General features: G+C 38.4%; 1 protein-coding gene across 15 annotated transcripts in view; it reads left to right on the plus strand.

Moving 5' to 3' along the window:
• The window catches only part of LOC136866457 (nuclear pore complex protein Nup98-Nup96), a 274,665-nt gene that overhangs the window by 174,980 nt on the left and 85,944 nt on the right, over positions 1-13,741 (plus strand). For 14 of the 15 annotated variants that reach the window (XM_067143423.2, XM_067143430.2, XM_067143432.2 and 11 more), the window contains one exon: positions 10,785-11,123. The exons of the other annotated variant lie outside the window; for it this stretch is intronic. In XM_067143423.2, the coding sequence (XP_066999524.2) occupies positions 10,785-11,123 (339 nt within the window). The remainder of the gene's footprint in view (positions 1-10,784; positions 11,124-13,741) is intronic. 15 annotated transcript variants of the gene reach the window in all.

Here is a 13,741-nt window from a genome sequence, read left to right on the forward strand (position 1 = left end):
TTTATTAATATGGTTGTATTTCGCCCATTTCATACGTATAGAATTCAACTAGAATTTGTAAGAAGCAAGAAAATTCTGTAAAAAATCTTCCAAGAATGAAAGCAAAGTTACCTCCTCTATAAAGATCACTTCTGTTGAAATGAAAGGAAATTTCATTATCAACCTTGTCTTGTCATGAATTTTGTACGGTTTGCATGCTTAGCCTTTGCATATTCTTATTGTCTTATGGCATAAGTATATGTAATATAGGGCCGAATTCACAGACAACACTTGCACATAAGTGCCCCTTATAAGCCAGGTTTCATTTCATATTACCTACTTAAGTGTCCCACTTAATCTATAAGTGGTCTTCTCACACACACTTAAGTGACTCACTTATGTTGTAGCAAGATGGAGGATAATGATTTTGCTGAATATGTTACATTTCATTCACAGAATAATTAGCTGCCTCTGTGGATCCGTGGTAGAGTGTCGGCCTCCGGATCCCAAGATAGCGGGTTCAAACCCGGCAGAGGTAGTCGGATTTTTGAAGGGCGGAAAAAAGTCCAATCGACACTCCATGTCGTACGATGTCGGCATGTAAAAGATCTCTGGTGATACATTTGGTATTTACCCGACAAAATTAATTAAATCTCAGCCATAGACGCCCAAGAGAGATCCGGTTTACTCTAGGTGCGCTAGATGGCAGACAGAGTAAACCGGAACGTCGAAATTGACGAGCAGACAGCCAGATGGCGTCAAATCGAAATGTCTGCAAACGGTAGCTGAGGCCATACGATTATTATTATTATTATTACAGAATAATTTCCATGCACACAGTAGAGACGGGAAATCCTGTCGAAATGTAATGTGAGCAACAATTTAAAGAAGGTTTCGTTTTAGTTAAAGTGAGCATTATGAATATTCTTGTTCCTTTGACTGAGAGAGTGAACATAACCTACAGGACTCGCTATCTCACCATTAATGAAGACATTATTTTGAGATTTTTATGCCACCTCTTAATTTCAGGTTGTTGTTGTTGTCATCATCATCATCATCATCATTACCAGTATTTAGCTTAATTCAAAACGTGTCACAAGTTGATAAGTTATCAAGGCCTATGAAATAGTCAAGAACTATACTGAGTTATAAGAAAAATGAACGTGTTGCACTACCACCATGTATTTTAAGGTTGATTTGTGCTAATTATATCAGGTTAGTCAACCAAGCGTTTATCGGATTATATCAGAAGTTTCTGAAATTATTGCATCGCACATCAAAACATACTATTTACATTTTATTGGGGAAGTAATTAGGCCTATTACAACGTGACGGCTACAGATATATTATTCAAATCATTAAAAGTGTTGTAAGGCTAGATATTCTACATTTGGATGAATATTTGTATAGGTTTGAGTATCTGAATGACTATAAACCTATTATATTAAGAAGAAAATTAGTCCCTGGGCATTTTTGTAGTTTGCATTGTCCACAACAGGTTTTTCCCATATCATTCATATTGCATTGGTCTGCTTATTCGATATTATGCGCATGTTCTTGCAGGTGCCGTCTTACCTCGCTGTTTTGGTATCCATTCTGATAACCAAATATAATATCGACGATCTCTTAACCTCAAAAATTTTGCCGCGGTCAAAGAGAATGGGTTGCGCGATGTCCTTCAATAAACATAACACAATAGATCATCCCACTGTTCGGTAGCCAGAACTATACGATCCAGGAAGCATGGGCATAATATACAGCATTGCCACATCTTGTGTTCTTTAAGTGCTGTCTATGAAATGTAAATTCATACAAGTGAATAATTTTAAGTGATGCCTTATTACTTAAGGGTTCCACTTATGTATAAGTGCTGACTATGAATTCGGCCCATATTTGCTTGTTTGAGTTATTGCAGCGTGGTTTCACTTCAGCTGGAAAGTAATAGCAAATTTCAAGAAAGGAGCTGAATTATTTACACCAGGCAAATGCCGAAGAATACAGTTCTGGTAATGCGCATATCAAAATATATAACATTAAATTGAGTGAGGGTAAGAGTATGTTTATTCTCTTAATTCCTCACTGAGTTTGAAAACCGACTTAATTATGAATATCTTGATTAATCATTTACTAGGGTAAGGGAACCTCCATTATTTATACGTATGTTGAGGTTAGTTTGTTAATGGTTATGTCTCGTGATTTCAATAACTAATCATGTTGGTAGCAGTGATGAGCGATTAAGAGAATAGGGCAGTGATATTTGCTTTTTAGTTTAGTCTTACGTGCTGAGTACTGTACTTCGGTTTCAAAAAAATAGTATCTTAATTCAGGTGACATGACGCACCCCATCATATATATGATCTTGTAACAGTGTAGTCAATTACTTGTTTACAGATTACATATACAGTATTTAGGTACATATATATCATCCCTGGAAAGTCAAATTATCGTAAGCAACATCGTTGACAAAATTGAGGTTACTATGTTTATATGTCAATTGGACTCCACTGCACATGCTGGCAAAGTATCGTAAGTGGCAAATGAATCTATAGGGTAAGAACAACATTAACCACCGGGCGAGTTCGCCGTGCGCGTAGAGGCGCGCGGCTGTGAGCTTGCATCCGGGAGATAGTAGGTTCGAGTCCCACTATCGGCAGCCCTGAGAATGGTTTTCCGTGGCTTCCCATTTTCACACCAGGCAAATGCTGGGGCTGTACCTTAATTAAGGCCACGGCCGCTTCCTTCCGACTCCTAGGCCTTTCCTATCCCATCGTCGCCATAAGACCTATCTGTGTCGGTGCGACGTAAAGCCCATAGCAAAAAAAACAAACATTAACCCTCCGTTGGTCGCGCCTCATTTCTTAACGCCGCTGGTTACGGGTGAGTGGAGCGCTCACCAGTAATGTAATGATTTTTGAAACCTTTATTATTATTTTTATTGGTGTTATTGTTTTAATTTTGATACTTGTTCATTCTTTAATTATTTTTTGTTGATAGGTTAAGTACAATATTCAATGAAACAGAATACACATAATTATTGCAAACACCATGGTAAAGTACTTAATGCTACACATGCCATTTTTAAATACAGTTTTCTTACTATTCTACATGTGAAATACATGTTACATATTTTACAGCAAATAAATATGAATCTAACACTGCACAATGAATAACTACAAATTACAATCAAAACTATTGTTGTGAAATGCATTATTAACATTTCAATAATTATAAAGTTAACATTATTATGCCACTGATAAATGCATGCTGTGTTGTGGACTCGGGGTACATTTAGTCACTGTCTTCCATGCCTATCTCAACACTCCCAGGGCACCTCTGACAAATACTGACAGTGTGTTGACCACATATTGGGAGCTGACATTTACTGCATCTTGTCATTGTTTTTCGATTATTCTTCTTCGGGCAGTAGGCACATTTCGCCCTAGCTTGGTCTAGTTGTGGCAGTTATCAGCTCTTCTTGTGGTAGCTCAAGGTTTTGTTGCATTCTCATTCGAAGATCTGAATGAATGCCACTAGTAGAAGCTCTCCTTGTCGCGTGATTCCTGGTCAAATCTAAAGCCAATATTTTCAAGAACTTTCTTCGCGTCATCTCTTCATTCGTGTTGCTTCGGAAAATGATCTGGGCGTTGATTCCTCCTATATCCAGTAATGTGAAAAATATACGAAGAGGCCATCGATAGCACACCCTTGCTACGGTGTACAGAGTTTTCAGCTTGTCTACTACGTCCACCCTTCCCTTGGTAAGGTTGTAAAACGTAATGACTGTAGACTTCAAGTCACTAGAAGATTCATCGATCTCGTCAGAATCATGCATACTTGATATTAGTATCACGTTCCTGTATTTTCGTGGCACGTAGGATACTAACAAAGCATCCTCACCGAATGCAAACAGACTAGAGTTCACTTCCCTTTGCCTCGTGCTCACAATTTCTGGTAGGATAGCAGTCTTGTTCTTTCTGATGGTAGCAACAACAGTAAGATTGCCATTTCTCATCAGTTCATTCACTAGCTCCACTGAAGAGAACCAGTTGTCCAACGTTATATTACGCCCAGTGTTTTTTATTGGTTCTGTCAATCTTTTCACAATGGCACTTGGTCTGTTATGGGTAACAAACGGCCCATCCGGTTGAACTCCAGGGCAGAGCTCCTTATTTGAGGTGTAAAACATCCGTGAATCCACCATGACGAAAATCTGTAGACCATACTTTGCTGGCCTCTTTGCCATATACTGCCTAAAACTGCACCGCCCTCGAAAAGACTTGAGCATTTCATCAACTGTGACGTACTCTCCTACAAAATAGCAAACATTACAGCGCTGTACAAAGCCCTCAAATATTTCTCATATCGCTGCCAATTTATGGACGGATTTCCTTTCACTTCTCGTCTGAGCATCATCAAATCGGAGACTTCTCAAAAGTAAGTAAAATCTCTGGTATGACATCACTAGAAGAAATATTTCTGGAGCTGTCCCATCCGTCGCCCACAAATCTTAAACATTCATCACCCCGGATAAGTGAAGTAATCCTATAAGAGCCCTGATTTCATCAATGTTGGTATCCACAGCATCCCTGTCCCTAGAATAATTAGCTCTCGTAATGCGTAAGTGAACGTTTGTATGAAACAATTTTCTCCAGCACACTGTCTGGGAAGTAGAGAGCCGACGATTCACGTACTGTCTTCGCATTCTGTGCAACACGTGACACCTGGTGGATGAATCATGATGTTTCTTTTCTTCCTATGTTTGTTGGGGTGAGGGGATGAATATTTCACAGAGTAATGTTGTCACGACCAACATATTGAGGAGCAGGCTCGACTGGCTGACCAGGAACGACTTCGTCCCCAGAAACATCGGATGTCCTGTCGTGATTGCTGTTGGCGGGTTGCTCTGTATCTGAGTACTCAGAATCTTCAGTATTGCCTTCAGCTAAGGGAACTGCTTCATCATCCGACTCCTCTAATAACCAATTACAAATCATGGAATCTTGATTCATGACTTGTAGGCTAATATGATAAGCATAACGTGGAAGTTGGAAAAAATGTAACGCCAATGGTCGCGGGTGAGCGACTCGCTCACTTATAATGCACTGTGATCATTAACCATGTCTGGCTGCTAATGAAAGTCGCGCCGCACCCTGCATAGCGCTACTTAGCTTCGCATGGCACATCTTTAAAAAGGAAAGTGAGCGCCGCGCTCACCCCGCGACCAACGGAGGGTTAAAAAGTAATTGTGTTATGGGGTTAGATCCACCTAATCAATACAGATTTGTTTACTAAATCGCTGTATTATTTACACACACGCATATATATGGGACTACTTTCAACCCGAGTTGGGATCATCATCAACCTTATAAGTTAACCTAGAAATCAAATTAGTATAATACATAATAAGATTTTTAAAATTTACATTCTACCGAGCTCAATAGCTGCAGTCGCTTAAGTGTGGCCAGTATCCAGTAATCAGGAGATAGTGGGTTCGAACCCCACTGTTGGCAGCCCTGAAGATGGTTTTCCGTGGTTTCCCACTGTCACACCAGGCAATTGCTGGGGCTGTACCTTAACCCATATGTGCCCACTGTCGACATTTGTCGACGTTAATATCTGAATATTGTCGATCTTATATCGGTAATCCTGAATAATATTTTTGAGGTGCATTGTTTACAGTTCATAGTTTGATACCTACTGCACAGCACGAAAACAAGAATCACTCCTTTTCGCGCCTTATATCGTGGCTCCGTATGAAATATCATTCCGTATACACTCAAGAGGATAACGCTTCTGTCGCGGTGAGTAATATTTTCTTATAATATTGTTACAGTTGAAAGTAAGATCGGACTGTTGTGGTAAACGTAATAACGAAACATGCCTTTAACAGGTTTTGAATTCATTTATGGCTGATTTATAGTTGCTTTTGTCTAGCAGAGCAAAAAATTTCCACGCCGACATATGTCGACAGTGGGCGCGAATGGGACTGCCTCAGTACTGATATACAATTTTCATTTATTCTTCTCAGAGTGACCGTCGAGCAGATCGTAATCATCCTAGAGGAATCACAAAACATCCTAGATGCTAATATATACATAGAACAACCTGAAAATGCTTTCCATAGTGACGGGGATAGCGAAGATGATGAGTCTTGTGGAGATAGTTACAGACTCTCTGGTAATCAACTCCGGGCTGAAACTGAACTAGTGTGTACAAAAATAAGTGAAAATGGTACAGTGGTAATTCTGAAATGAAGTACATAACAGTAATTCAGCCAGCATGTATAATTCTGCATAATATGCACATGGGGAGCATCGATCAATTGGATCAAAATGTATCTTGTTACCGCATCAGCATCAAAAACAAGAAATGGTACTGGCCTCTAATTGTGTTCCTTCTGAACGTCTCCGTGGACGCATGGCAACTTTACCGTTTGACCAATTTAGACCTTCTCGGCTTCACACGCTACATCGTTAGGACATACATCCTATCTCGTGCCGCTACGCGTCCTAACGCAGGAAGACAGAGTACGAAAGTATCGTCATGCGTGTTGCCAGAAGTGCGTTCCGATGGGGTATCCCACTACCTCGAAACAAGAGGGAAGCAAGTGCGGTGCATTCACTGTGGTAAAGCTGCCAGGAAACAGTGCAAAAATGTAACGTTGGCCGCCACGTCCTTTGCTTCGAGTCGTTTCACTCACGCTAAACCAGACTGGATGAAGAGAAGCAGAGTGTGTAACCTCAAAACGCAGACTAAACATTTTTAAATTCTACTCGTAGTTTTCCTTTTTTGCTATTTTCAGAGTGATCATACTTGCTCAAAATTTGGTATTGTGTGTATGTCTGTTAGGTCATCAGCCCAGAGGCTGGTTGGTTCCTCAAATAGCACCACCAAAGATTATGCGGTTATAAGGAAACCCCAAAAACCAATGGCAGCACCAAAATGAGGCGTACTAGGCAAGATGAGGAGTGAGGTAGTTTGCCATTGCTTTCCTCACTGGGTCAGAAAGTACTACTGCAGCACGACTGACCCTGTGAGCAGCACCTTTCATAACACTCAGATGCACTAGTCATGCTCTGAATGTCATTACTCAGCACTAAAGTACTATAAACATATGAATATTGTCCTTTTGTTTTGAAACAGTATGCATTCTGCATTGAGACGAAACTGTTCCTCATTTATGTTTGGAATCATGTTTTTTTAAATATTTTCTGCTTATTCAACACTTATGTGACTAATATTCACTAACTGATTAATTATTACATTCATATAAGCTTAAAATGCGAAGAAGTGTTCCTTTTTTGAGCATGTCTCTTACCCTACCCGTTCATGCTCGCTGTCGACATATGTCGACATGGTAAATCTCCGCAAAAATATGTTAATGAAACCTAAAATAATCATAAGCCTTTCATTCAGGTTACAAACATCTGTACTTACGAAATATATCACAATATTCCACAGAAAAATAATTTGGGCAGATATGGGTTAATTAAGGCCAGGGCCGCTTCCTTCCCATTCCTAGGCCTTTCCTATCCCATCATCGCCATAAGACATATGTGTCGGTGCGACGTAAAGCAAATGGTATGCACTATCCAGCGTCTTGGTAGGTGTGCTAGGTACCAACTGATGAGCCCAGCCTAGCACACGGGGGCGAAACGCTGGCAACCAGGAATGAGTTAGCTGGAAAATTTATAATGTCCAATAACGGACCATTTATATTGGTATTATAAATTTACTCATTCGGAACAATTATTTCTGATTCCCTATGTGAATCAACATCTACATCATCTGATGGCCAAGCAGGCATCAATTTTTGATAATGAGACAATGTCTCTCATAGTGCATTGGCACTGCCGGTGGCTGCAATTAGCCTACGCAGTGGCCTCCACGGTATGCACTATCCAGCGTCTTGGTAGGTGTGCTAGGTACCAACTGATGAGCCCAGCCTAGCACACGGGGGCGAAACGCTGGCAACCAGGAATGAGTTAGCTGGAAAATTTATAATGTCCAATAACGGACCATTTATATTGGTATTGTAAAGCAAATCGCAAAAAAAAAAAAAAAAAAAAAATTTACATTCTGCTGTTCATTGTTGGTCAACTTTGGAGATTCTAGCATATCCAAAATATAGTAATACAGAAAACAATGCTGAACTATCAGTTATATTTGGCTTTGAAACATAGAGTGGAAATATACATTGGTAATGTGTTCAATTAGGGATGCTATTTGACAGTTATAGTTAAATGCTGTTACATATTGTGTAGGTCCTTTTAACATATCATAGAACATATGGTGCATCATCAGTCATGATTTGGTTGTGAAACATGAAAATACAACTACAATAGTGATAAAACCCTATTTCACCACATAATCATCGCCACCGCATAATCATTACATCCTTTATTTTCAATACAAAAATCATATTTTAAAATTTCAGCGCATAATTATCCCGTTGAAAAAGCGGAGTGTCACATGAAATAGATGCCAAAATGCTTACCATCAGCAATGGAAAGAAACTCAGGCTACAGTTTTGGTACATTTCGATATCCTCATTCACACACTTAAATTTCTAATTCACTTATAAAGTTGTATAGTTTCCAGTCATTGAACAAGTGAATTACATATTATTTCCAATACCTAGCTTTGGTTTGGTAACTCTCAAAAACATTCTCACATGCAAAGACCTACGTCACGTTTACGGCAATATATGGTTGTTGTTTTGTTTCACCGCATGGCTCGTGTTGTTGTTGGACTGCTTGTTGCAGTCCTGCATGTGCACTGTGCTTGTCCTTCTGCACACCCAATGCAGGTATTTTGTGTGGAAAATGTCTTACCTACAAGCCTTACCTCAGTTGATACTCGTGATTCCTCTGTGTTTCCAGCCCCAACATTACTCGCCAAACCATCAGTCTTGTCGACATTCCAATGGACTTTGCATTGTCAGTTTTTAGAATTGGAGCTGTGATCATGTAGTCCTGGAGAAAAGGTTTACAAATCAAGCTCATGTATGTTCAGTCCTCACCCCTAAGGCTGATTGGATCCTCAACAGCTCTGCCATCAGCTGTCATAGAGGGCCTAGGCATCACTGAAGAGACATACTAGGGAAATGAGGAGTGAGGTAGTTTCCCGTTGCTTTCCTCCATTCTGCCAAGCCCACTGAAATGCATGAATCAACCGACCCTATGAGCAACATTTTCACGCCATTCATAGCAGGGACTGGCTATATAAGGAGTGGCATTACTAATACCTCAGTTACTTCCATATGAATCATTATTGCAAAAAAAAAAAAAAAAAAAAAAAAAAAAAAAAAAAAAAAAGTTCATTCAATGTGACTAGTTTCCACTGCGCATACACTGATTTAGGTTTCTAGGGCGTTCTTGCTTCTATAGATTTATTTGCTGAAGGACATTTCTGCTACTTTCCACTCAGATAACATTCAGTACATTACTGTCAAAAAGTAAACTAAATAAATGTAGAGTTGAAGATTCTGCGGAAATACCTAGGTTATTAGCATTCAGTCCTTGTGGCAGAAAGAAAATGGGTATGTTCACAGAAATATTATTTTGTTTTGTGTTTCCGTGCCTCTCACCTCCCTTTGTCTTTCTGTGATCAGTTCTTCTGGTAATGAATCTGCTACTTCTTCGTCCTGTGGAGCTAAAAATATTAATTTTCTTCATAGTCGCTTTTATTCAGATCAAAATCCAAAACATTTACAAGTTCCATAATAATCTGTTCACATCCATGGGCTGTATGTACGTATAGGATTTCTTCCTTTACTTGTTAGGTCCGGGATCAATATCTCGAATGTACAGTATCAATAGGCTACTTGAGAGATGGTTGTTGCAGACTGTTGACTCACTACAGTTTCATTCTAAATATGCGTCATATAATCTACCTTCAGGATACACCCAGATATATTTGAACTTATCTAACCGGAGTGCGCGAGGAGTAAATTTGTCAGCAATTAAGTAATATCTAGTTGAGTGCACATGGCTGCAAAATATTGTTCGTAGACTGCATCACCAATCACTATTGAAATATAACCATCTATCGATAGTAAAGGAAATCAACATCACTTTAAAGGCAGCCATTAATTCAATAACATGAATAACAATTGAGCAGCTGAATTTCGAAGTTCATGGTGGTTGTAGTAGTATTACTAACAGCGGCACTCAAGCGCAGTATGTGTGTTGGTAATATTACTACTGTTGGGCACATACTGTTAACCACCCCCTCCATTGAGTTTTAGTAAGGATAGATCTGTTACTGCCAAAAGCGATAGTCAACATCGTGGTGGTAGATACGATTTTATGATTTTCATCGCGTACAATGCTTTAAGGTGAACTAGTCCTAGCTGTCGCTCTCAATAAATTTGTTAGAAGCAGTGATCTAACTAGCCCTATTACTAATTTTGATGGCTAAGTATAATGAGTGTTAAGGTTGCTCTGCAGTATAACCAAGCTTTAACCAGAACCTTACCTGTCTTTACTAGCAACATAACTGCCTCTTAACTGTAATTTTGTCACTAATGAATTATTAAAGTCATGGAACAACCTAGCCAAAGTCTAGCCTGACTCTGTTGTTAATGTTACTTACCTGTAAACCAGAACCTAACCAGTCTCTAACAATAACTATGGGGTTTAGTTGTAATTCTTGAAAGTCTATTATTTAACTACTTATTTCTCTCCAGTATTTGTGTGAATCTTTCGCAGTTTGCTTACTACAACGAGAACTGCTTCTTTTCCATACAGTGCTTCTTTTCCATGCAGTATGTTAGATGCAGTCGGATGAGTTGTATCTTTCAGGGTTCGGTTCAAATACTACTACTCAAACCATGGGTACTCCCATAAAGTTCATTCCTGCTACTGGGACAGACACAGAGGTGAAGATTGGAGTAATCCGGACTATTAAAACACAGCATCATTGTATTACATGCATGAGAGAATATGAAGCTAAATCTTTGGAAGAGCTCCGTCTTGAAGACTACATGTTAAACCACAAGGGCCCTTGGCAAACTCCAGAGCAATCAGGACTGTTCGGGACCTCCACTCCACCATCTCTGTTTGGTTCAGCTCCCGGCAACACTGCTGGTGGTGGTAGTCTTCTCGGGGATAAGCCACTATTTGGAGGGGGAACTACAATGGGTATGTTTGCTAAATTGAGTATATTTTATTTATTCTGTAATGCATGTGTAATGATGCTCCTGCGTTCTTCAGTTCAATTTTTATTGTTCTGTGAAGAACAGTGGAGCATACTGCATAAAATGTAAATGTTAACATTAATATTTTGCTTATCTTCACCTGTCTCTTTTTGATCAAATTTAATGCTCTGATAATATTTAATTCCCAGTCTAGAAAGCCAATAATAACAGCAGAGAGGATTCATTTTATCAACTACACAGCACCTTCTAATCTGCAGGCCTTTGGGCTGAGAGGTTGTTGATTGGTAGTACAAGGCCCTTGGAAGTTGTTGTGCCTTGGGATTTAGTTTGGTATTTTGATAATGTTTAATTGGAGAGAAACACAATCTTTTCTTTGTAACAGAGAGCAGAATCTATTTTGTCTAGATACATTTGTGCCATGGCATTATGCAAATTTCATGTTTTTGCTTAGTTTAGCATGACATTCTTTTGATCATTCGTTCATCATTTTTCCTTTTCCAGCTGACACTAAGCGAGGACAAATATACTTCCCCTCTATTTCATCCTGTCTCTCCATCATTCCTCATCCAGCACTGTTCCAGTCCAGGTTCCATTGTCCTAAGCTTTTCTTCAGAGTCCATCCATCATAATCATGGTCTTGTCCTCTATTCCCTATCATCTGTCTTTCCAGTGCTTGTCTTGGCAGTATTTCTTTTTTCATTTACCGAGAGAGTTAAATTGCACTAATTCATTTAATATAAACTATGACGATGTTTGTGATCGCTATGTTAATTCTAAATCTTTGATAAACATGGAATTTATGGCAAACAAAGGGGATGTTATAAATATGACCTATCCATTCTAACAAATTACCAATTACTACATAAACAGTCCTGATTTTTAATTTTAATTTTTCTATCTGGAAATGCTTGTTGTTAAAATTCCAGTGCCAAATCTGGAAAAGATTTAATGTTATATAATTCAAATTTTAATAAATTCATTCAAAATGAGCAACCAAAACATATTAGTTAACTTTGCTTGAACTTCATTTAGGAAAGAAATGTATTAATTATTGAATTAATGAACTAATTGTGCATTATGTGCCTTCAAATTTAAAGTAAGTTGACATTAATTGATCAAAATAAAATTGATATTTCACATTTAAACCTCGTGATTTAATAAATGAAAATAAAATATGTTAGCGCGCTCTCTCTGGGAGAAGAATTCAAATAATCAACTCTGAAAATGATCCAACAACATAGGCGATTCACAAAAACCAACAGACACAAAATCAAACAAATGAGACAAATTACTGCTGAAAGAAAACATATTCTTATCTTAAATCAGAAAACTAGCCAATATCAATACATATCACCAGCTACTTTAACTACTTGACAAATACCCATGAGAATATCTACAAAACATAGACAATACCTTGAAATACATATAGTCGAGCGAGTTGGCTGTGTGGTTAGGGACACACATCCGTGAGCTTGCGTTCGGGAGATAGTGGGTTTGAATCCCACTGTTGGCAGCCCTGAAAATGGTTTTCGTGGTTTCCTATTTTCACACCAGGCAGATGCTGGTTCTTTACCTTAAGTAAGGCTACGGCCACCTCCCATTTGTAGCCCCTTGCTATCCCATCGTCACCATAAGATCTATCTGTGTCGGTGCGACATAAAGCCAATTGTAAAAAAATATATATATATAAAAAAGAAATAAATACTTATATAATGACATCATGCACCATCATATCCTGGTTTTAATTACGAAGATCAGTGTACAAGTAACACATCCCTCCTTATGAGAAAACACCATATCACATCATAGGGTCACAATTCAGTATAAGGGATTGTCGGAGACTTTATTACTATGCAAAAATTGCCACATTAAACACGTGTGATGAAAAATAATACACCTGTAGTCTCTGTAAATATTTATCTGTAAAGACACTAACGGCAACCTTGCCATGTAAATTTGTATAAATACTCATCTGGGATGTCATTAACCCGAAGAATAATCCCTATGCAAATAATATGCTATTAAGCTCTGTTATCTTTCATAATCAAAGACACTGACGTATTTATCCATAATATATCATAACTAGGGAGTGGATTTTTTTGTGAATACATTTTTTTTTGGCGTAAGTTTTAACGCAAGTTACGAAGTTCATTATTCCCATTGTGCATCCCCAAGTGTGAAAACTTATTCTTATTTCACATAAAAACACACATTTTCACATTTTTAAATGTAAATACATATTTTAAGAAAATCTATAATGAGCACATTGATCAGCAATATTTATTAATCAGTAAAATTTAAAATGCCTCTGTGTTATAAAATAATGCTCATATTTTCATTTTACGATTACGGTATTGTTTTTAACAGTGTATTTAAAATCATGTATCTGAATGTTTCGGGTATTTATAGACTTCCCTTCAGAAGTTCTAAAACTTGCTGGTCACTGGCTACGTCGTTACATTAAAACAGCGATTTGATTTGCTGCACAAGATGTTTCCTTGCATGATGTCATTCCAACTCGAACTCGCTTTTATGAGTCAGCCCGCTCGGGTTTTGTTTATAGAATATCAGCAAAAGGCAATCACGGAGAGATAAGGTGAC

Source organism: Anabrus simplex, chromosome 3 (assembly GCF_040414725.1).
Source record: "Anabrus simplex isolate iqAnaSimp1 chromosome 3, ASM4041472v1, whole genome shotgun sequence".
In the NCBI taxonomy this organism is placed as follows: domain Eukaryota; kingdom Metazoa; phylum Arthropoda; class Insecta; order Orthoptera; family Tettigoniidae; genus Anabrus; species Anabrus simplex.